At 47.3% G+C, this 24,763-nt stretch overlaps 1 protein-coding gene across 4 annotated transcripts in view; it reads left to right on the top strand.

Annotated features, from left to right (window-relative positions):
- ADCY3 (adenylate cyclase 3) overlaps positions 1–24,763 on the top strand; it is an 82,596-nt gene that overhangs the window by 15,008 nt on the left and 42,825 nt on the right. For 3 of the 4 annotated variants that reach the window (XM_061154931.1, XM_061154929.1, XM_061154930.1), the window contains exon 3: positions 23,525–23,674. The exons of the other annotated variant lie outside the window; for it this stretch is intronic. In XM_061154931.1, coding sequence (XP_061010914.1) covers positions 23,525–23,674 — 150 coding nt within the window. The remainder of the gene's footprint in view (positions 1–23,524; positions 23,675–24,763) is intronic. 4 annotated transcript variants of the gene reach the window in all.

Raw genomic sequence — 24,763 nt, 5'->3', positions numbered from 1 at the left:
CCTTTTGCCCTGTCAGAGCAGTAAAGACCAGCACGATTATCAAGTTACCCAGAGTCTGACCCATCCTCTTCCCTGTCTGCCCTCTTCTTTTCCTACAGGGATGCTGTGTTTGTTGTTGATTGCTTAGGAAGTCTAATTGCATGTGTGTGCCTATTGATGGGCATCTGTTGTCCTTCTGTCTGCTAATTTATCTCTTCACTTGGTCAAAAACTTATGGTTCTAGACACATGTTTGCACAGGTTCCTGGGGACACAGACGCAGTACCCTCAGGTCCTGCCTACAAGGGAACTTGGTTTATATATTTTCTTAAAAAAATAATCATTGTCTGAATACGGGCCTGTCACAGAGCAATCCCTGCATCATTGTTGAATGTTGCATGAATTATGAGTAAGTTGAATCACATGAAATAACCAATATCCAACCATTTTCAACATGCAAGCAATGGCAATTTCATTTCATATGGTTCTGTTTACTATAAAAGTAACAAATGTGCTCACTAGGGAAAGCCTCAGTTCAGTTCAGTCGGTTCACTTGCTCAGTCCTGTCCAACTCTTTGCGACCCCATGAACTGCAGCACGTCAGGCCTCCTTGTCCATCACCAACTCCCGGAGTTTCAAACTCATTTCCATTGAGTCAGTAATGCCATCCAACCATCTCATCCTCTGTTGTCCCCTTCTCCTCCTGCTTTCAAACTTTCCCAGCGTCAGGGTCTTTTTAAATGAGTCAGTTCTTCGCATCAGGTGGCCAAAGTATTGGAGTTTCAGCTTCAGCATCAGTCCTTCCAATGAATATTCAGGACTGATCTCCTTTAGGATGGACTGGTTGGATGTCTTTGCAGTCCAAGGAACTTTCAAGAGTCTTCTCCAACATCCCAGTTCAAAAGCATCAATTCTTTGGTGCCCAGCTTTCTTTATAGTCCAACTCTCACATCCATACATGACTACTGGAAAAACCATAGGCTTGACTAGACGAACCTTTGTTGGCAAAGTAATGTCTCTGCTTTTGCCTGGAAAATACTAAATAGTATGGGGAAATATTATCCATAGTATTATCCTTCAAGGATACCTGCTGTTAACATTAGGTCCCTTTTTACAGATAGAGGTGACAATTAATTTTTTTCTTCTATACCATGTGTTGTTCTTATTGTAAGAAATATTAATATTTCATGCATGCATGCTAAGTCGATTCAGTTATGTCTGACACTTGCGACCCTATGGACTGTAGCCTGCCAGGCTCCTCTGTCCAAGGGAGTCTCCAGGCAAGCATACTGGAGTGGTTTGCCATTTCCTCCTCCAGGGGATCTTCCCAACCCAAGGATCGAACCCATGTCTGTTACATCTCCTGTATTGGCAGGCAGGTAGGTTCAACTGAGGCAGAAACATTAAAGTGAAGCCCCCTTTTCCTCTGCTGCTCCCCTCCCCATAGGCAACAATTGCCAAGTGTGTGGTGTGCATACATCCAGAGAGTTTTCTTTGAATTTGCATGTGTATGTGATATATGCACATTTGAGATTGAGAGATTATTTATGTAAGTTTATGCAAATCAATGAAGCAAACCTCTCAGTGCTAATATCCACACATTCCTTTATGGTAACTGGTGTCCCCCCTCAAGGTGGTCACATGGCCTTGGTAATCTGTAGCCCTTCCCTCCTTCAGCCAGGAGCGCCCCCGTGGGGTCCATCCTGGTCGCCTCTTGTGCGCACCTGCGGCCACTCCTTGAGCTGAGGGAGTCATAGTATCCACATACCCGCCAAGTACTGACATCCTTTGTGTTTCTGATTTTGTCTGTTTCATCATTGTCTTGTCATTGAACAAGAGTTGAGTTGAAACTCTGCCCTGCTGTGGGTGTGGGTCTCGGGAAAACCCCTTGACATTACGGAGCTTGGTCTTCTCCTCAGTGAGTGAGGAGAATAGAGGACATGAACCCAATGAGCATGAGCCGGACGTGGGGCCAGATGCCAGGGCTCCATGTCTGGTTCTGCCTCTTCCAGCTCCAAGAGCTTGGTCAGGTTGCTTAGTCCTCTCTGTGCCTTCATTACTAAATCTCTGAGTGATAAAATAAAGTTCTTGGAATAGTACTTGCCTTGTGTCTTTGCCATGCTGGTAATGATGACGCGCCAGCTCCTCCAGGGTTGTGGTGAAGGCTGTAATGAGAGGATGAGTGGACACACTTTGTAAACCACAAAGCCCCATTCAGATGCAAGTGTTACTATGATTATATGCTTATCTGTCACTACGAACAACCCCAAAGTTTCCCTGTTGGAAGGTGGCAGACTGCATTTTGCTTGAGTGGTATTTACAGATCGGGAGGAGTTGGGATTTGCACCTAAGAGGATCTCATTCCTGTGTTTGCTCTCCCCTGCTGCCCACACTGCTGCTGCCAGGAGCGGTGGCCTCTGAGTTATTACTGAGTGTTTCCAGAGAGGATGCTGGGGCCCAGAGGGGAAGTGACTTGCCACAGAGAGACCGTCTCAGTGCCTCTGTCTGTAGCCTCGGCCTCCAGGCCCCCAGGCCAGCAGTGTGCTCCACTGTGACCCACCATGATGGGGCACAGACGCGCGACGGGAACAGGAAACAGAAAGGAGTTCATGAGTAGTTTGTGTGGCTCTGATTCAGGAACTTACTATGGGGATGGCAGCTTCAAAGGGCTGCGGGTAGGAATGGTTGGCGGGTGTTGGAGGCAGGTGACATTGTAGTAATGGAGTGAAAAGGGAGTGAGGGGCCAGTGGGGCGTTAGGAGGAGTTTGTTTAGAGAGGAGACTGTTGAGCCTGTGGTTGTGTGGGGAGAATGATGAGAATGGGAGGTGGAGACGACAGGAGGGCGGTCACCTGGTATGGGCGTGTTTGAAAGGATGATGTGGAGTTCTGGGTCACTGAAAGAATTTCCAGTGAAAAATTGGGATAGCCTCAGGCTTCATGTCTTTTGCTGGTGAGCTGCTCTTGGTTGCTTGATTCATTTTGCTTTAGTTCTTCTAATTTGGGGAATTCTGTTTGCTTTCTTGGGGCCTTGGCAAAGATTCTCTCCTCAGAGACCTGGATCCAAGAGCTGAGTGGTTTCCTGGAACACGATTGCCTACTGCTGCTCCCCTGACTTTATAAGAAGGAAGTTGGAAGCTGGAATGGGTTTTTTCCAACTCTTGAGAGGCTACATTGAGAGACTGGTCTGAGAGTGAAGATCCTTGGAGGATGTTTCCTCTGGCTCAGGATAATTGACTTAATCTGCTGTGTGTTTCATTTTTCCCTTTGGAAAAAGGAGAGATGCTGCCTGACTCACTTCTTCCTAAAATACTGTGTGCTCAACTTCTTTCTCTGGAAAGTCTCGCTTAGGTGCATTTTGACATAACTCAGTCACTCTTAACTCCCATCACAGAGTCCAATGCCTTTCTTTCTTTGGGGGCTGAGGGTGGGCCTCATCCCACGTTGACTGAAAGCATGTCCTCAAACTCTCAGGGAGTCACTATGACAGATGACCTGTGAGAGTACAGAAAAAAGGCATCATTCTGCCTTAGCTGGGAAAGGTCTCTTAGAGGAGGCAGTATTGAACTGTGCCTTGAGGGGAGAAATATATTTTGAGCCCTGGATTGGTAGGGGGCAGAGACAATTGCTGGTGGGCAGTGGTCTGGGGTTGAATACACACACACACAGACACACAGACACACAGACACACAACTTTGACTGCAGAATTGGGTGTATGAGACAGATGAGTCTGGAAGGTAGTTTGGGATCTCAAATGGGTGACCTGGAAAGCTATTTGAAACTGCTTTGACTGCCTTTTGTAGGCAGTGGGAAGCAATAGAATCCCAGAAGAAGAGCAGAGAGAAGACAGAAAAAGTATTTTTCTAATAGTGAAAAAAATTCCAAATTCAATGAAAACTATAAATTCACAGTTCCAGGAAGCTCAAAATAACTCAAATAAATATAAAGAGCAAAAATAGAATCATACCAAAGCACATCATGATCAAGTTAGTTAATCCTAGTGGTTAAGGGGAAATTCATAAAAACAACCAGAAAGAAAGACATAGAGGAACAAAGATAAGAATGATAGTAGATGTCTGGCCAGAAGTTATTAAAGGTAGAAAACAATAGGACTGAAAAATAGATCAAACTAGAATTCTATACTCAAAAAATATCCTTCAAAAAATGAAGGATATTTGTCTTTTTAAATAGACTGACTAAAGTTGAGAGAATTCATGACCAGCAGAGCTATACCACAAAGCATTAATGAAAGTCTTTCAGGCAGTAGAAAATTGATACTAGATAGAAATTTGGATTGTACAAAAAGAATAAAGAAGCTTATGGAAGTTATTTTTTCTCATTTTTAATCTCTTTAAAAGACTATATAAAGTGAAAACAAACAATGTACTGTTTATAACAGAGATGTATGATGTATGACAACAGTAGCCCAAAGGACAGAAGGGAAGAAATGAAAATATACTGTTATAATTTTCTTACACTACATGTAAAGTAATAATATTTGATGTAGACTGTATTTTTTTCTTTTTAAGAAATTTAAATTATGGAAGTATGGTAACACATTTATAGGAGACTTGAAAAATGCAGAACAAAGTTACATATAGTTCTATATATTACAGTTTTTTAAGTAAATTAAGATTTTTAGTTGGAGTTTCAATATCAAACTCTCAAAAATCAATAGGATGGACAGAAAAGTAGAAGGATATATAGACTTGAAAAGCACTATGAACTAATTCAACATAATTAAGATTTATACAATTTTCACACAACAGCAGGATACAAATTCTATTCAAGTTCTCATAGACTGTAAACCAGGAGAACTGGAACATATCCAGGGACATAAAACAAAGTACAAAAATTTCATGGTCTAAAGGTATTGATATCATACAAAGTCTGTTCTCTTATCACTGTGGAATTACGTTAGAAATCAATATCAACAGGTGTTTGAAAATAACCCATATATTTTCAAGTGCAGTGTGACATTTACCAAGATCTTTGACTTAGCCACTGAAAGCCACAGTAAGGTTAGAAGATTGAAAAACACAGAATCATTGCAGAGAAGAAAGCATTTAAATGAGAAATTGATATCAAAATGAGAAATGAATATCTAAGATGCTTTAAAAAACCCATGTATTTGGAAATTAAATATCCATGAAATAGACTACGTTAAATTAAAGATGCATATAGGCATACCTCATTGTATTGTGCTTTGTTTTATTGCGCTTCTTAGACATGTGTTTTTCATAAATTGAAGGTTTGTGGCAACCCTGCGTAGAGCAGTTCCATTGGCACTATTTTCCTGACAGCATTTGCTCACTTGTTTCTCTGGGTCACATTTTGGTAACTTTTCCGATATTTCGAAGCACCAGCAAAAAGATTATGATTTGCTGAAGGCTCAGGTTATTATTAGTATTTTTTAAGTGATAGAGTCTTTGTTTAATTAGGGTGTGGTCCTAGTGGTAAAGAACCTGCCTGCCGATACAGGAGACGAAAGACACCTGGGTTCAATGTCTGGGTCGGGAAGATCCCCTGGAGTAGGAAATGGCAATCCATGCCAGTGTTCTTGCCTGGAGAATCCCATGGACAGAGGAGCCTGGCGGGCTACAGTCCATAGAGTCTCAAAAGAGCTGGATACGGCTGAAGTGACTTAGCACACCATGTTGGTTTTTTAGACATGCTATTGCACAGTTAGTAAACTACAATGTAGTGTAAACAAGTTTTATGTGTTTGGAAAAATTTGTGTGACTTGCTTTATTTCAATATTCTCTTTCATTGCAGTGATCGGAACTAAACCCATAACATCTCTGAGGTATGCATATATTGTAAATCTCACAGCAACCATTAAAAAACATAACAAAAAAGTGTGGCACATAAGCCTATAATGGAGAAAGAGTAGAATGATGGACAAAATCAAAAGATGGCAGGAAAAGAGGGGAAAAGTAACAAAGAACAAATAAGACCAGTAGATGACAAAAGATAGTTTTAGATTCAACCATACTGAAAATAATACTAAATGTATGTGATATAATGACTCTATTTAATAGGCAGGTATTATTGGATGGATAACAAAGTAAGAACCAACTATAAGCTATCATAAAGAGACCCATTTTTATTATAAAGACACTGATCTAAAAGGATGGAAAAAGCTATTCCATGAGACACTAATCAAAAGAGAGCTAAGATGGCTGCCTATGTTAGTAACAGACAGTGCAGACTTTGGAATAAGGAAAATTATCAGGAATAAAGAGGAACATTTCATAATGATAAATGAGTCAATTCATCAAAAAGACATTAAGACCCTAAATATATATATATATATATATATATGTATATATATATATATATATATATTCCTAATAACAAAGCTTTAAAATATGTAAAGCAAAAAAACAATAAAACTTAAAGGAACTGACAAATTTGTAATTATATTTGAAGATTGCAACACACCTCTTTCAGTTATTGGTAAAAGAAATAGACAAATTAGAAGTATAAAGAATATAGGACACATGGCAAATTAAAAGTATGCATTAATAGAACTTAACAACCAGCCAGACCAAAGTGGTATTTATAGAACCCTCTACCAATGACTGCAGAGTATAATATTTTTCAGATGCACTGGAATGTTCATGAAGACACACAGTCTGGACTACAATACAAGATTCAGTACATTAAAAAGTTACTCAAATCATGCAAAGTGTAATGTTATCTGACAAAAATAATGGATTGAAGTAGAAATAAATATATCTTGAAAATTCCAAATTATATTTGGAAAATCAAGCAACATATGCATAAATGGGTAGACAAATCACAAGTAACATTAGAGAATGTGTTGAATTGATGTGAAAACACAGCATACCAATTTTTTGGAATGCAGACAAAGCAGTGCCAGGAGGGAAATTCATAGCACTAAATGCTAGTGATAATAAAAAAGATCTAAAATGAATGATCTATGGGACTTCCTTGGTGGTTCAGTAGTTAAGAATATGCCTTGCAATGCAGGGGACATGAGTTCAATCCCTGGTCAGGGAACTAAGATCCCACATGCCCAGGAGCAACTAAGCCTGTGTGCTGCAACTGCTGAGCCCGTGCACCACAAGTAGAGAGTCCAGGTGCTTTACCCACATCGTTTTCATGAGTTCCCTAACCCACGCTGAGGTAGGAGTCCTGTTATTTCATAGAGGAGGGAGCAAGCTTAGAGCAGTGTTGACACCTCCCAAGGCCATAATCTGTGGTGGTGGAGTTGGAATTCAAGCCCAGTTTCTAACTTCTGTGTTTTACTGTCCTTGAGTGTTTACCTTATAGAGAGATGGTGTGTATGTGTGTGTTAATATATTTGGGAGGGGTTGGGACAGATCACCCTAGGGGCCCCCAGAGGAAGGATGACACAGGAAGTGTGACACCAAGTGTGAGCCGGGAGGGACTCAGGTGCCAATGGGGCAGACCACTGGCCATGCTGGTAATGGGCTTTAATCCTCTGCTGAGGTGAGGAGAAGATCTGATCAAAAGCATAAGGCTGGTAAGTGGGAAAATTCAGCAAAAACCAAAGGGAAATATTTAAAGAAATAGAAGCTTCTCAGGAAGTCAGGGGATGGTTTGAGAGCTCTCCTGGGAACTTGGGATACATGTGTCCCCAGGGTGAAAAAGTCCCTACTGGCTGGGTCTTTGAAGGGCAAGGACGGTGGAGGTGCTCATGAGTGGACAAAGCATTTGAGGGAAGAGGATGAAAACCAGGTCCAGAGGGGAACTTAGACCCAGTGAGCCACCTGGCATTGTCTGTAAGAGACTTTGCAGTTGACAATGAGAGGCCCTCCATACCAGTGGTGATGACCTGGAGTGGGACCACTCAGTATTCATGGCAGCCACCTTGCCAGCTGGATGCACCCTCGCCTTTATCCAGGGAAGGCTTGTCAGCACGAGGCGATGATGGCTCTGTGGGGGTAACAAAAACCAACTCCAGTTCAGGAGCCGGTGCCTCTTCTGCACGTGTTGGCACTGAATCTGAATACTGAATGACAGACGATCGGCTTGACCCCTAGGGTCTGGGGCGGGGCTCTCCCTTCACTCCTGGTGGCTGCAAGCCTGTGGGTTCCTGCATTTCATGGAGCAGAGCAGGAGAGCCGAGGGTGAGGCCATCTGATGCTGTGCCCAGATCTTGTCTGAAGACCCTTGGAAGGTTTATCTTCCCAGATGGCCCTCTGAGAAACCTGGTGGGGGGTGAGGCATGTCCCGTAGAAACAGGTATGTGCACAGGGGAGGTTCTGGGTGGGGCTGCCCGCCACCGGGTGTTTCTTGAGGTCCTTCCTGGTGCAAGAGGGAGTTTCCCTGAAGACGAGTCTCTGTTTCTAAGGGTCCTGGTCTGGTGGTGGTTAGGGTGTTTCAAGCAAGTAGAGGGAGCAGCCGAAACTTCCCATAGTGCCCCTTGTCTTTTATTGTTTCTGCCCAGAGAGAGTCACTGCAGAAAGATGATGCAGTGAAAAGGAAAAAAACAGAAGTCATCCTAAATCTCCCTCCCCTGCATGATAAGCGCTGTTGACATTTTGGTGTTTCTGCTCCTGCCCCATTTCATTTCTACTCTGAAAATGAGATCAGAGTATGCCTGCATATTTAAACTTTTTTTTTTCTTCTAAATGACTTATCTTGCCCTTATTTCCTCTCTAAGAAACTAGAGAAGAAACACAAGGAGAGTGTGATCTCTCAGGGGTGGGGCCATCCGGGAAGGCTCTGTGGAGGGGCGGAGGTCAGCTAGATTTTGAAGGAAGGGAGGAAGTTGGTGGGGGGGCCAGTTCGGGTAGGGCACTGCTCACATTGGGATGGATGTAAGGGTGTGCGTGCCTGGTGTACTCGGGATAACTCAGGGTGACTATAACATCTGTGTTTCCATCCTCCCTCCCTGCATCCTTGCCTCCCTCCCTTCCTTCAGTCTCTCCCTCCCCCCTCCATCCCCCACTTATTCATTCCTTCACTCAGTAATCATTAAGTGCCTCCTATGTGCCAGGTGTTGTCCAGTGCTGGCCACACAGGGTCCTTGGAACAGATCTTGTCCCTGCCCAAGTGGAACATGTAATGTAACAGACAGACTCATGAGTTTTACTCAAAGGCAAACATTTAAGACACTTAAAAATAGTAATACAAACATGGATTTTTATGGAATAGAGTGCAGAAGCCGCATGTCCCAGCAGGGAAAGAGGTGAAGCTTCCTCCACATGTACTTTGGTGGAAAAGTTTGAGGGTCCTCAGAGTGTGGGCTGTGACACATGCTGAGGTTCAGGAGTGCCTGCCGGGTAACAACGTTGGGGACATCAACTTGGCTAAAGCAGATGGTTTATATCCAGAGACTGTGGGAGATATTTGGAAAAGGTCCTAGGGGACAGAGTTATGTAGGACTTCACGTACCAGAATGAGGAAAATTGGTAGCTCTTGAGGTGTTTTGAGCAGGAGATGGAACTTTCATAAAGATAATTGTGGAATTTTAACGTGATCCCAGAGGGTAGAAAGCTGAGCACTGAAGAATTGATGCTTTTGAACTGTGGTGTTGGAGAAGACTCTTGAGAGTCCCTTAAACTGCAAGGAGATCCACCCAGTCCATCCTAAAGGAGATGAGTCCTGGGTGTTCATTGGAAGGGCTGATGTTGAAGCTGAAACTCCAATACTTTGGCCACCTGATGCGAAGAACTGACTCATTTAAAAAGACCCTGATGCTGGGAGGGATTGAGGGCAGGAGGAGAAGGGGATGACAGAGGATGAGATGGCATCACCGACTCGATGGACATGAGTTTGGGTAAACTCCGGGAGTTGGTGATGGACAGGGAGGCCTGGTGTGCTGCAGTTCATGGGGTCGCAAAGAGTCGGACACCACTGAGCGACTGAACTGAACTGAACTGAGCTGAACAGAGGGTAGATTAGCAAGACCAGAGAAGGGCCAGGGAAACAAGTCTGTGCCCAGTCCTGGGGGAGGTGAGGGTTTTGGCTAGATGAAGGCAGGAGGAGGACAATGAGGAAGACCCAGAAAGACCAGATGGAATGAATGACCCACTGGAGGTGTGGAAAGGAGCACCAATGACAGAGAGAACAGTCAGCCAACAAAGGCTTACTGTGGATTACTTGGGACGGGGTGCTGTTATCTTGAGTACATAGTCAGGTGAACTGTGGTCCCAACCCTTGGCTGGCAGAAATGGGACCTTCAGCCTGGGGCTGGCTGGGGAGACTGCGACAAGCTTGGGTGTTCCCATTGTTCCCGGGCTATACCTGGGAGCTTTTGAACGATGCCCACATCTGGGCTTCAGATTTCACTGTTCTGGGATGCTGCCTGGGCATGGCCCCCAGGTGAGTTTCAGGTGCTGCCAGGGTTGGGAGCCTACTCAGATGGTGCTAATTCAAGACAGTTGAGGCTGAAGAAAGTTGGGAACGGTGATAGCTTGCCAGGCGTTTAAATTTGAGTTGTGGAATTTGAAAGTCTTTGTGTGTCACGTGACTCAGATGGTGTACAGAGAGGACTGGGCCGTGGCCTGGCAGGTTCCTCCAGGCCAGCCCGTGATGGTGACTGTGTAACTCTGGGTGAGAAGGATCAGAAGATTGTTAGGTAAGAGAATATATGGACAGAAGAAAAACAGGCAGTAGGCAGAGGGAGTTGATGTAAAGCGATCGCAATGTTCACAGTTTGGTTTAAAGAACCAGGAAGGTTCCAGGATCTTAGCTTTGTTTTTGATGTTTACTATAGCACCTAGAGAATCCCATGGACAGAAGTGCCTGGAGAGCTACAGTCCATAGGGTTGCAAAGAGTCAGACATGACTGAGCGACTGAGTACGCATGCCTACCCCCTAGAACAGTGAATAAAAGAGAATCACCTGGAGTGGGGGTGCAAAATTTAGATTCCTGAGTCTTAATCAGTTATCCTTGGAATGCCAACGCACCTGGATCAAAAACTAGAGAAACGGCAACTAAGGAATAAGCACTGAAGGGTCGAGTCAGAACCAGTGACTAAAAAACCACATCCAGGTGTCTCCAGGCAAGGCTCTGGGAGGCTGCAGGGCTGAGCGAGGCTGAGTAATCCCTCAGAAGCGCTCAGAGAGCAGAGAGGGAATCGAATCTCCAAGGAGAAAGCCATGACGTGGGTTTCTGCAGCTGAGAGTCTGCAGAAAGTTCTACTCTCAGGACATGAGTCATCTTGCATCAAGAGGTACAGAGTCCTCGGAATCCCAAGTTTGCTGAGTTCTGTGGTTCTGTGGACAGGGGCTTCCATGTGCTTGTGAGACTGCAGATCCCTTTCGTGTTGTGCTGTTTGTGCGATGGTCATACCACTGAGATTCTAGAACTCTCCTTCTGTCTTCAGATGGTATGCTCCTCTGGGCTGGTGCATTTGTTCTCAAGCTCACTCAAAGACAGTTCCAGGAAGTCAGGATATCTACACTCAATCCAGGTAAGGCTACTTAGAGGTGAGAAGGCCAGAGCAGGCAGCTGGAACCCTCTCATTGTTCTGGTGACTTCCATGAGTGTACAGTTTATTACTTTTTGCCTTTTCTGTATTTAACTTTGGTCCTTGTGAGAAATTGGGTTAAATTGCTTTTACTATCCGAGTAAGGAGGAGGAGGAGGAAATGGCAACCCACTCCAGTGTTCTTGCCAAGAGAAGCCCATGGACAGAAGAGCCTGCCGGGCTACAGTCCATGGGGTTGCAAAGAGTCAGACACAACTGAGCACACACGCACATAGTAGGGCTTCCCAGGTGGTGCCAGTGGTAAAGAACATCCCTGCCAATGCAGGAAACATAAGAGATGGAGGCTCATCCCTGGGTTGGGAAGAGCTCCTGAAGGAGAGCATGGCAATCCATTCCAGTATTCTTGCCAGGAGAATCCCATGGACAGAGCATCCTGGCTTCTTCAGTCGCTCAGTCATGTCCGACTCTTTGCGACCCCATAGACTGCAGCATGCCAGGCTTCCCTGTCCATCACCAACTCCTGGAGTTTACTCAAACTCATGTCCATTGAGTCGGTGATGCCATCCAACCATCTTGTCCTCTGTTGTCCCCTTCTCCTCCTGCCTTCACTCTTTCCCAGCATCAGGGTCTTTTCTAATGAGTCGGCTCTTCGCATTAGGTGGCCAAAGTAGAGTTCATGGGGTTGCAAAGAGATACGACTGGGCACACACACACCGACACACTTGCTGATCCATCTATTAATATGTGTATAAAAGCTCTGTGTTGTCAGCATGTGTGAAAACCCACGATTGAGTGTGACTAGCCCATTTTACTCCTTCTTGGGGACTACTGTAGAGCACAGGGAACTATATTCAATATCCTGCGATAAACTATAATGGAAAAGCATGTAAAGAAGAATGTATACATGTGTATAACTGAATCACTGCTGGACAGTAGGGACTACCACCTTTGCCAGCCTGTCCTCTTCTGTCACAATCAGTCTGTGTTTCCTGCATTTCCTGTGGCTTCTTTTCCTCTAGTAGACCTGGGCTCTTGAAGTTCTTTTTCACTCTCCAGGACCCAGTATGGGGTCCATCACTCAGTAACAACTTGGGACAGTTGAGGGTTGAGTTTAAAAAAAAAATCTGAAGCCAAACATGATTAAACATTTTAAAAATAGATTCCTTTAAGTAGAAAGGGAATCATTTGGCCTGTGGAAAAAAACCAGGGTGACTAATGGGGTCACATGTGTAAGAAGAGACACAAAGTGCCATGACCTGATGTTTTGTGTTTCTGCTGTGAAGCCGCACGAGGAGATGGAGCACTTTTGGTTTTGTGGTTCTTCATCATCTGGGCAAACAGACCCTTTGGAGAATCTGGTGAAAGCAGTGGAATTTGCTCCCCAGAAGAGGGCAAAAATTCCGCGCCCTCCCCCTCCCCACCAAATTTAGAGGCTCACTGACTCTCCTTAACCTGGTCCACAGACTTCAAGCGGATAATCCTTCGTCAGTATCAAATGCCAACTGTGAGATGTTTATTCCTGCATCTGCTCCTCCAGGGAGGAGACAGACCAGGTGCTCTTCTCTGGTCTTAATCGCCTCTGTCCATGGGATTTGGACCTTCCTTCTGTCTATTGTGGGTGCATTTGTCAAGCTGCTGTGTCCTTCATTTAGCAAGTGTTGGTAGTGTTGTCCTCTGAGCCCATGAGGTATATAATTGATATAAAAATAAATCTTCTTGTTCCATCTTTGTCCTCAGAGTTCCTTGTTCTTCAGTCCAAAAGCTTAAGCAGGTTTCAAGTGAAGACTCAGGAATCAAAAGGGAAGAAGGCATTGCTCTGGGCCAGGGTTTTTCAACCTCAGAGCTGTTGACATTTGAGGCTGGACAGTTCCTCATTGTGGGAACTGCCTGGTGCACCATGCAGTCTTCAGCAGCAGCCCTGGCTTCCACCCAGGAGATGCCAGGAGCATGCTCCCCCCTAGTTGTGACAATCAAAAATGTCCCCAGACACATTGCCAAATGGTCCCCAGATCACCACCACCCCACCCTAGTTGAGAACTGTTCCAGCCTTTCTGCAGCTGGATTTTGGTTCTTACTAAAGGGACACCACAGTGGAGAATGGACTGTTCATTCAGTTTCTTTCTATGATAGCCATTCGTGCAGCTAACTTCTGCTCTGTGCCAGTAACTGGGCCAGGCCCTGCGGCTGCAAATGTGAGTACAAGACACACCCTGACCACAGGTGTTCCTTGCATCCTTGTCTGGGTGATACACACAGATGCATCAGGAGGTGGAGGGGGAAGGATTGTCTCATGGGAAAGAGTCTTTGCACCAGTGTAGTCTCCATCCAAGAGGCTCTTTCTTCTGATTTTTCCTGTGACTGGGACTTTTTTGACATTCATATCTCAGTTTAAGCAACACTGCTTCAGGGAGACCTATCCTAACCATCTAACCACAGTCAGCTGTTTTTACCTAATGCTTTGTAACAAACAGCCCAGACGTCAGTGGCTCACAACCGCACATTTCTTGCTCATGTGTGTGAGTTGGCTGGGATGTGGGTTGGCTGGGGTGTGGCTGATGTAGGCTGGGCTTCAGCTGGTTTTGGCTACAAGCTGCAGCTTCAGTTTAGCTCTCCTCCATGGGTTTCTCATTCTACTGGACCAGTGAACTTTTGGTTCATGTTGTTCTCATGGCGACAGCAGCAGCACAGAGCGGGAAGCAAGCGTATTTCTTGCTTGTATCATATGCACGGACATCCATTTGGCCAAAGTAGATCACACAGTCCGAGTCAGCAGGAGGGAGGAACCTCATCACGCTCCATGAGGCCGTGGCAGAGGTGTGGCTGAATAGGACTTTACAGGGGAGTGGAGAATGGGGCCCAGCCGTCGCCTCACTCAGTCTACGGCAGCCACCCAGTCACTCACTCATTTTTATTCTCTGATGAGTTTTGATACTCTTATGTTGAATTATTTATTGCTTATTTGTCTTTTGTTACCAAATCATCAGCTCCATGACAGCAGGGACTTTTTCTGTTGTATTCACTGCTAAATGCCAAGTACCTGCCTAGCACAGGGTGGGCATTCACTAAACTGATGGGTGGATGGATGGATGGTTCTGTCTGGGAATCAGGGAGGGGTGTTGGAGATAATCTTGAAATAGTAACAGCAGCTAACGGTTTCTGAGGGATGACTAAGGGCCAGGGGTGCGCTGCATGCTTATGCTTGACCTGGTTAAGTCAGGGCATCATTTCAGTGTGTGGCTAGCCCTCTGCTGTTCAGGGAGGGGAGAGAACAGGGTGTTCTGGATGGAGCTGTAGAGCCCTGAAATAGCACATCTTGTTAGAGATTGGAGAGATGCCCAGTGTGGCTGGAGTGAGGGGAGCCTGGTGGGCAGCGGCCACATACAAGACATAAGAGTGAAATGGGAGCCCCGTAGTCAGGGCTTCTGTGTTCCACGTCTTCAGGGGAGCCATCGTGTCTGTGTCTGGAGCAGTGCCCCTGTGGTGTGCAGTACACAACCTAGAAAGCTGTTCTGGTCACCTAGCAGGTCACAAGGGACCTTGTGTCACACGTCAAGAAGGTTGGATGACTATCTGGAAGTCATCTTTGTTTTGGAAGAGGGTGAACATTGAATATCTTTTAGCAGAGGCATGTCCAAGCTATTAAACAAGTAGGACGCTTCTGGAAGTCCTTTTGAGGCAGGTGGTAGGAACTTAACAAACACCTGACTTGGAAGAGCTTGTCACAGTGCCCCAAGGCTTGAGCTCTGCATTGTGTTGAGTGGGGTTGTATTGACTAGAGACTCCAGTCATCTCTTGGCTCAAGGATGCTGGCATTTACCCTGGGGGAGCACGGGAGCATGACCCCACTGACTGCAGACCTCCCCATATGCATAAATGCTCCAGGTCTTCACTGGGTGCTGAGCTCCCAGGGTCCCCCAGCCCCATAGACTTCGCCCAGCCTCTGCTGACTAACATCACAAATCAGCTACCAAGACAGAAATGTAGGGAAAGCAGCCCTGGCCTCATGTTTGAGTGGTGTGCTTGCTGGGCAAGAAAGCGGTGGTGGACCTGCTGCAAGGCCACCCATGCCCAGCCAGGCTGGTTTCTGATGTTTGGTCTTCTGGACCAGGACAGAATTTTTTTTAATGTCTTGAAATTTAAACTCTGTGCTTCTAGGGGGGAAAATGAAAAGGGAGATCTGTGTTCCAGTTTCAGCATTGCTAGGAGACCTGTTGAATGTGAAAGTTCTTGTAAAACTTCATTAAAGTGTTATTAAGGGGACTTCCCTGGTAGTCCAGTGGTTAAGATTCTGTGCTCCCAATGCAGTGGGCACAGGTTCAATCCCTGATTGGGGAACTAGGATCCCACATGCCACACAGCATAGCCTAAAATAAAAAGCGTTAGGTATCAATTTTCATTCTCTTCTCTGGAAGAAATTAAAAAAATGTCATTAACATATTTTGTGCCAACCCCTCTGTTAGGTGGTGTTGCGGAGAATCTGTTTTAATCTTAGTGGAACAGCCTTCAGGGTTATGGTGAGGATGAGGAGACCAAGTCTCAGAGAGGTTAAGTGACTTGCTCCAGGCCACACAGCCTGCTGGTGATGGGTGATGGGGGAGTTTCTCTGTGACTGCATGGCCCAGCCTCTTTGCCATGTGTTCATCTACCAGTGGGCCCCTCCAAGGGTCTGCTGGGAGCATGGCTTCCCAGGTGGAGACCCGGTGGGCACTGTGTGGCTGTCATTGCAGGCTCTGGCCCGTCTTCCTTAGGTTGTGGAGGCTGGTTGCTGCAGAGGTGTCTTCTCCCCTGCTCCTTCCCACCCTGCAACTCCTGGGAGAGCTTTTTTCCAAAACATCTAAGTTAGCTTTAATGAACAGAGGCCCTCCCCCAGCAGCAGAACTTCACAAGATCTCTGAGGACAGCTGACACCCTAGAGCTGCAGTCTTCCCCTCCGCCCCCCATTTGGGGAATGTTCTGGAATCTCCAGGCCTGAATGAGCTTACAGAGTGAGGTCAGCCTGGCTACTTGAGCCATGAGCCTGCCTCTGGTGGGGTGACTTCCATCTTAAAGCCCCACTTAGAGCCATCCCTGTCCCTGTGGGCTGTTAGAGACTATGCAGCACGTGGTGACTCGTCAGATTCCAAGAGGAAGGATTTCGTAAAGGAGTTTTCTCACGGTTGCATTTCTGAGCTGGGGTATTATAAACACTTGGTCCAGCTGTCGTGGGTTAGACGAAGTTTTAGTCTGATTGTTTACCCACTTGGGAGATTCATGCATTTTATTCATTATTTTTAGAATCTTGTGTTTAAAAGGAAAAAAAGAGCAATTCTTTTTTTATAGTTATGTTTATTTATTTTTAATTGATGATTGCTTTACAATATTGGTTTGGTTTCTGCCATACATCTACATGAATCAGCCAAAGGTACACATATGTCCCCTCCTTCCCACCTCCCATGCTTTCCCACCCCTCTAGATTGTTAATAGCAAATTCCCGTTGGCTATCTGTTTTACATATGGTAGTGTATATGCTTCCATGGTACTGTCTCCTCTCATCTCAAGGAACAATTCTTTTGAAACAAGACTGCTGCCCAGTCTAAAGGAGGCCACTAGGGCATGAAGAGGTGACCTCAACGGCACCCTGGAGCAGTCTTCTCAGGCACTGCCTGCCTAGGTGGGCAGCCAGGTGCTGTCACGGCCAGCCTAGGACCATGGGGAGGAGCAGGAGTGAGGGTCTGTGCATCTGGGCCTCTGCTCACTTTCAGAACTGGAAAGTGGAGCCAGAACTCTCCAGATTCATCCTCTGGATGACATAGAGGCAGAGGCTTCGGGCCATACTCATTCACTGGCTGTGGTATCAGAGCCCGTTACCATGTTTCCGAGATCCCATCTCTCTCTGGAGTGTGTGTGATGCCTTCTAACCTCTTCCTGAAAGAACATGGCACCCCACCCATCCCTACCTTTCTCTTGCTGCTTTGTATGCTCTGCTTTATACTCTGGATATTTCTCAGACTGTCCCCCACCTGCTGTCCTGGGTGTCTTCACCATCCTGGGGGAGTGACCGAGCCCCATTCCTCTCTGATCTTAGAATGGGAGAGGTTGGGGTGCTGCGGATGGGATGTTAATTAGAATGCTGGGTCCTGGGAGGTCTTGGGGGGTCAGAGGTTGACTTTAGGATGGTTTCTTATCTGCTTATCTGTGTCCAGAGGCTGAAAGGGTCAGCTGAGCGGGAAATCTGTGTTGTGGTTTCATTGCCTGGTGTGTCCAGCCCAACTGCTCTGCCTTCCTGAGCACTGGGTGCGAGGTGAGGCCTGGGGTGGATTCTGGGATCGTAGGGGTGAGAAGGACAGCAGTGCTGGCCTTGCCAGATGCCCTGTCTGTGAGAGACAGGACAGAACCCTGTGTGAGGAGGGCGGGGAAGGGATGGAGGGGAGGAAGGGAGATGGAGGTTGAGCAGGAAGAGGGGCAGCCAGGTGGGCTGGAGTGTTGGGGGAGGTATTTATGCAGCAGTGGGTACAAGAAAGGCAGCTCTGGAGGGAGTTGAATTCTGACAAGAAGGCCCTTCCCCCCTCACTGGAGTGGGAGCACCAGAAAATTCATCCCAGACCAGCAGAGCTCAAGGTTCAGCTTGAAGAAGTCCATTTGTCGTAATCATGGGAAAGACGCATCTCAGATTCTCTCCAGGGTTCAAGCTTTCCTGGTGGCCAAAAGTTTGCAAAAGCTGGGCCAAAGCTGGGTCTGCAGCTTTTAAACTGTAGTGTGAGAGGCAATACTAGCAGATGAGTTAGAGAGATGACAGCTGCCCGCCTTGTCCATCATCGTGGCCTTCCCTGGACCCAGACCTTCTCTGGCAGTGCTGGGCTTGTGGGCCCTGGGGTGGCCTCCTGGTCACCTTTGATTCCTCGGTGCAGCACTGTGTGGGGGTGGGGCTCACTGCCGAAGGAGGCACGTTTTGGGGGAGCACATTCCTTTTGCTAAGTGAGACACACTTACATTTATAAATATGAAACAGGTAATTTAGGAATTCCCGAGCCTAGAGCTAAAGACCACCCATGTGTATGGAAATTGTGGAAATCTGTCGATATACAGCTTTGTTTCAGATGAATAGTGCGAGCAGCTCACAGTAAGTGCCTTAGGGCTGGTATCTTGGTGGAAATTTTGATTTTAGTGTTAAAAAATATCTCATAGCCTTTCTGGGAAAAGGTGGGGTTATAAATGCTGCTTGTAGGATGGGATTGTGCATCAAAGAATAAGAAGAGAGGACTTCCCAGGTGGCGCTAGTGATAAAGAGACCACCTGCAGGAGGATTCTTGCAGAAGATGCAGGAGACACGGGTTCCATCCCTGGGTGGGGAAGATCCCCTTGAGAAGGGAATGGCAACCCACTCCAGTATTCTTGCCTGGAAAATCCCATGAACAGAGAAGACTGGCGGGCTACAATCCATGGGGGTCACAAAAAGTTGGACATGACTGAGCGAGCAGGAAGAAACCTTATCCTCTAGTTATGAGCCCTTGTTTAATTTCAGTTTCTTCTCCTGTAAAATTGGAATAACATCACCTACCTTGTGAAGATTCAATGAGATGAGGCGGGTAAGGTGCATGCCCGTGTCTAGGATGTAAGGGTGTGATGTGAGGGGGTGTTACAGGCAAGGGAACTGGACAAGATCAGGGGCTCCCGGCCCTGGCTACGGGGTCCTCTGGGAGTGCATGCAGCCTGCTCTACCAGTCACCTGTGCACACCTGGGGCGGAGCAGCTGGGCCCCCATCACCCCAGGGGACCTGTTGCAATGCCTCCCCTGGCACCTCCCCAGAGGAGGCCCCTGCTTCCTTGGCTGGAGGTGTCCTTGGCTAGGCAGCATCACCTGGCGGATTTGTGTCCTGGATTTGGAGGCTGAGAGTTGGCCTGTTGTCGTGGGCTGAGCCTCTCTCCACCTCTGCCTGGCCCTGAGGGGTTACCGAGCTCCTTCCAGGCCTCAGAACTGTGGCTCCACATGAGAGAGGTCAGGTGGACTAGAGCAGCTGCACCCCATGAGGGCCTTTTCTTCAGTTGAAGCATGTTTAGAGAGTTGGGGGCACTTCAGGAGACCCAAGGTCTGGGACTATGGGAAGAATCGCCTGGAAACAGATGCACTCACTGAAAGGTGGAGGGGGTTCCCTGGCATGGATAGCACCTGCAGGACCCACCTGAGCCTCCAGCACGTGGCCCAGATGCGGCTGTTTACCTCCATATCCTTGCAGCTGAGAGTGCAGGTCAGCAAGGGGGTGAGGTTTCCCAAGACCAGGGGTGCCCAGGGCACGGGAGGCAGCGTGGCTCTCTGGCCAACCTGGAACCAACCTGCTGTCCTTCCCCTGGCCTCTCGGGACCAGGTCTCCAATCCCAACCTTTATCCTCAGGTCAGAGGATCAGTGTCAGGGCTGAGGAACCTTACAGATGAGTCAGTCCTTGCCTTAGCGCAAAGATGATGAAACGAACTCAGGCTGGTTATTTGACCTGGCAGCACCTGGCTAGCAAGGGGCAGTGCCAGAGTCCAGGGCTCCCCTTGAATGTACTTTCTAGACTCTGTTCCTGCAAGTGGCATTGCAAAAATTGATTTTATTTTAAAATACGTGCAGTTCTATGAAAGGAATACTGTCCTGCCTACACGGCCCCAGGCATGAACCAAATCTGAATCCTCTTCTAGTTTTTGGATTATAATCTTTGGTTTGGAACGTCTCCACTAGAGCTGCTCTCTGCCGGTCTGTCTGCAAGTTTGGTTTTCTTCCGTGGATGCCTCAGTAGGTGATGTATAAGAGTGATTCCTGACACAAGCTCAGTTCAGTTCAGTCGCTCAGTTGTTTCCGACTCTTTGCAACCCCATGGATTGCAGCACGCCAGGCCTCCCTGTCCATCGCCAACTCCTGGAGCTTGCTCAAACTCATGTCCATCAAGTCAGTGATGCCATCCAGCCATCTTATCCTCTGTCGTCCCCTTCTCCTTCTGCCTTCAGTCTTTCCCAGCATCAGGGTCTTTTCCAACGAGTCAGTTCTTTGCATCAGGTGGCAAAAGTATTGGAGTTTCAGCTTCAGCATTAGTCCTTCCAATGAATATATAGGGTTGATTTCCTTTAGGACTGACTGGTTTGATCTCCTTGCAGTCCTTAGGACTCAAGAGTCTTCTCCAACTCCGCAGTTCAAAAACATCAATTCTTTGGTGCTCAGCTTTCTTTATGGTCCAACTCTCACATCCATACATGACTACTGGAAAAACCATAGCTTGGACTATGTGGACCTTTGTCAGCAAACTAATGGCTCTGATTTTAATATGCTGTCTAGGTTTGTCATAGCTTTTCTTCCAAGGAGCGAGCATCTCAGCATGGTACCTTTCACACAGCCCGCCTCTTCCATGCTTGTGAGTGGTCAGGAAGACCCCTGAGTGTGGAGCACTGTCCCCAGCCGTGTGACAGCCCAGGCTGGCTGTGGCCAGGGGAGATGCAGGCCGGTGGCCCAGGTTACCCTACCTTATCTGGAGCCCCTGGATCAGTTGCTGAAACTGGCAGGTGTTGGGTCCAGGTGTGTGGCACCTCCCTTATCCTCCATGACCCTGAGCCCAGTCAGCCCTGAGACTCTCGGCCTGGTGGCTACTGTATCTGGACTGCCCACCCACCCCTGTGGGCTTTGATGGGGTGCCGCTGCTCCATGAGTACGCATGGGGAGCAGGCTGATCTTGACAGTCTAGTTTCCTGAGCCATGAACTTGAGGGCAAGCAGATTTCTAAGGCCCCACGGGCCCCATGGAGAGTGGCCTCTGCGCTGGTGGAGTTTCCCGGACCTCACAGTAGATTGGCTTTGAGACCCAGTGATCTGTGTGATTTGCTTTGACTCACTGACCATAAATTATGAATTACCAGTGTTTTTGATCATCAGGTGTTTAATAAAGTGGCCTGAGGCCATACTGATACTGATTGCTTGTGGGAATGCGCTGTCATGGTCCAGAAGAAGGTGCAAGAGATGTCCGAATGGACTTTGAGATCCCACCTGCTCGCCCCACAAATGGTGGAGGCCATCAGAGCTGCCCAGGCCCAAGATCGGGCTATTGTTAGTTCCCAGAACCAGCTGTCTAAGAAGCTTGTGAAATTATCACCTAGTGACTTGATTACCAGCACCAAGACACGCCTTTGTTATTGTAGGTCTCACCTGCTAATTAATTCATTACTAAGTGGGCCTTTCTTGAGTGCCCCCCTACACCCCCAGGCTCAGACTGGTAGCCAAGTACAAGCTCTTTAGGAAGCTTCTTTCTGGGTGGTAAGTTCTCCTAGTTAGTATCAACCAGCAGCCCTGATGAAACATTAAAACAGAAGGGATACAGCATAATCAAGCAAATCTTAAACATACAGCATACATACATACATACATACAAATCATAAACATACAGCAAATCATAAACAATTAACTTGCCTTATTATCTATTAAACCTTCTTGCTTACAAATCTAAAATGGACTTCCCTGCATTTTTCACCCACCTCAGAATTTATTATGTTCCACTTGACTGATCTTTTCTTCCCCTAGGGCCAGGAACTAAGAACTTCTGTCTCCCTTCCCACCTCTCAATTTCTACCGTCTGCTCCCAAAACCACACCCTTGAGAGGAGAGGTCTGTCTACCTCTGACAGGCCCTCAGAGAATCAAGGCAGGGAACCTGGGGCAGCCTCAGGGGAGTAAGAAGCACCACACCTGGAAACAGGCCTTATTGGAGAAGATTCACAGCCAGTGGTCTTAGAGAAGTAGGAGCAACTAGAACCTTTGCTGTTGTGCTGTTGCTAAGTCGTGTCTGACTCTTTGCGACCCCATGATCTGCAGGACTCCAGGCTATCTCCTGAAGTTTGTTCAGACTTATGTTCATTGAGTTAGTGATGCCATCCAACCATCTCATTCTCTGTTGCTCCCTTCTCCTGCCTTCAGTCTTTCCCAGCATCAGGGTCTTTTCCAATGAGTTGGCTCTTTGCACCAGGTGGCCAGAGTATTGGAGCTTCATCTTTAGCATCAGCCCTTCCAATGAATAGTCAAGGTTGATTTCCTTTAGGATTGACTGGTTTGATTTCCTTGCTGTCCAGAGGACTCTTAAGAGTCTTCTCAAAACCACAGTTAGAAAGCATCAGTGCTTCAGTGGTCAGCCTTCTTTATGGTCCAGCTCTCACATTCATACATGACTACTGGAAAAAATATTATTCTTGCCTTGCAAACCCCATGAACAGTATGAAATTAGAACCTGGTCCAGCCCAAAATGGGGCCAAGTTGGGTCAGAGATTGGAGCCGTCAGCTGCCAACACCCGGAAATGTGGTTTGGATGTAGGTCCACAGTCAAAGGTACCTCTGGCAGCCTCTGGGAGCTAGGGACCAGGGACACCTCGGGCAGCCTGCAGGGTGCCAGGGCTGGGGAAACAGCCTCTTGATGCCCAAAGAAGCCCTTGGTGCCAGTACACTGAGCTCACCAGACTGACATTAGATCCCAAACCCCTTCTTCGGCTTCCTATAGCTTTAGTTCCTTGTGAGACCTGGATGTTGGTGCTGGCCACCCTCTCACCAGGTGGCAGGTGAATTGGCTCAGAGGATGCACGTGAATCCTAGAGGTCTGTAACCTGTGACTCACATGTTAGGTAGCACTGTGACAACGGAATTAGCCTAGGACCTCTTCTGGTCTCCTGTGACATTCCCTATGACCTGTAGCTGTTAGGATTATACACGCCTGGCCAGTAGATCTGGTTCACTTTCCTCCCCAGCTATTCAGCACAGTGCCTAAATGCACCTATGAAGTAAGGGTAAGTGGTCGTTGAACGAGTAAGTGGGTGAATGGATGAGTAATGGAGGGACAACTCAGGCCTCGAAGTGGGTGGGATGGGCCAACTTGGCTACCATGTAAAGGAGGATGAGAGAACAGTGGTCCTCCTACCAGCCTTCCAGGCCTGGAGCCACACCCTTGAATAGCTTCAGTCATCCATGGTGCGGGGGCAGGGTCTACTCCAGGGATCTGAATACCCGCTCAAGGCTGGAGGCTCTGCCGGACACCTCCCTGGACCCTGGGCAACTTGCGGGTGGATCTTGGTCCCCTCCCTCTCCTGAAGGCGGGCCCTGACCATTGTCCTTTCCTCTCCTCCTCCTTGGCATGCAGATTCTGGCCAACGTGTTCCTCTACCTGTGCGCCATCGTCGTGGGCATCATGTCCTACTACATGGCAGACCGCAAGCACCGCAAGGCCTTCCTGGAGGCCCGCCAGTCTCTGGAGGTGAAGATGAACCTGGAGGAGCAGAGTCAGCAGCAGGTCAGGCTCTCTGGGGAAGGCTTTGGGGCAGTACCTTGAGACCCCAGTTTGGGGCCTGTCAGAAGGGAGTGAGCCCAGTTACTTCTGGGTCTCCAGGGCTCAGTGGGGCTTGGAGTTTGAATTCTCTTTTACTAGCGTTGTTGTTCAGTTGCTCAGTTGTGTCCAGCTCTTTGCGACCCCATGGACTACAGCACACCAGACTTCCCTCTCCTTCACTGTCTCCTGGAGTTTGCTCAAACTCATGTCCACTGAGTCGGTGATACGATCCAACCATCTCATCCTCTGTCACCCCCTTCTCCTCCTGCCTTCAGTCTTTCCCACCATCAGGGTCTTTTCCAGTGAGTTGGCTTTTCGCATCAGGTGGCCAAAGTATTGGAGCTTTGGCATCAGTCCTTCCAATGAATATTCAGGATTGATTTCCTTTAGAATTGTCTGGTGTGATCTCCTTGCAGTCCATAGGACTCTGAAGAGTCTTCTCCAGCACCACAGTTTCTTTGGAGGCATCACTCTTATCCCTCTGTCACTCCGTCTTGTGCAGATGCATGCTACCCACCTACTGTCTGCTCAGGGCTCCCTGCGGTGGGGCAGGGGTGGAAGACACATTCTCTGGCCTCAGGGTCCTTTTGGGTGAAGTTTGTCATCCCCTCATCCCTCCTCCTATGGGCACTGTTTCCTTTGCACTCAGGGCAGGCTTCCCACTGCCTTCTCCTGCTGTCATTTGTGAACATGGTAAAACCAGCCCAGCCCCTGGGGACCCCACTGTTTACATTTTTCCACTGAGAGAAGTGCCTGCTGTCCCCACGCTGTGTTTACTGGCTTCACTCCAGCCTCATCCACCGCAGAAGCTCCCTGCTCTCATGTGACTGAGTCTTTTAAATAGTTTTTGGTCTGGATTCATCTCAGATGCTTTTTGAAGGTCTTCAGAAATTTCATCCACCAGTTTCCTGTTCTCCATAGGTTGGCTTCCCCTGAATAAATGAACTTAGTAGGTTGAAAATATATGCCTCTCTGCTCTGGGAACCGTGTCATATTGTGTTCAGGTGGTGCTGTTTGCTCTGGGATCGGCAGCTTCACTAAAATTGCTGTTTT

Source organism: Dama dama, chromosome 11 (assembly GCF_033118175.1).
Source record: "Dama dama isolate Ldn47 chromosome 11, ASM3311817v1, whole genome shotgun sequence".
Taxonomy (NCBI): Eukaryota; Metazoa; Chordata; class Mammalia; order Artiodactyla; family Cervidae; genus Dama; species Dama dama.
This window is presented reverse-complemented; position numbering and strand designations above follow the sequence as displayed.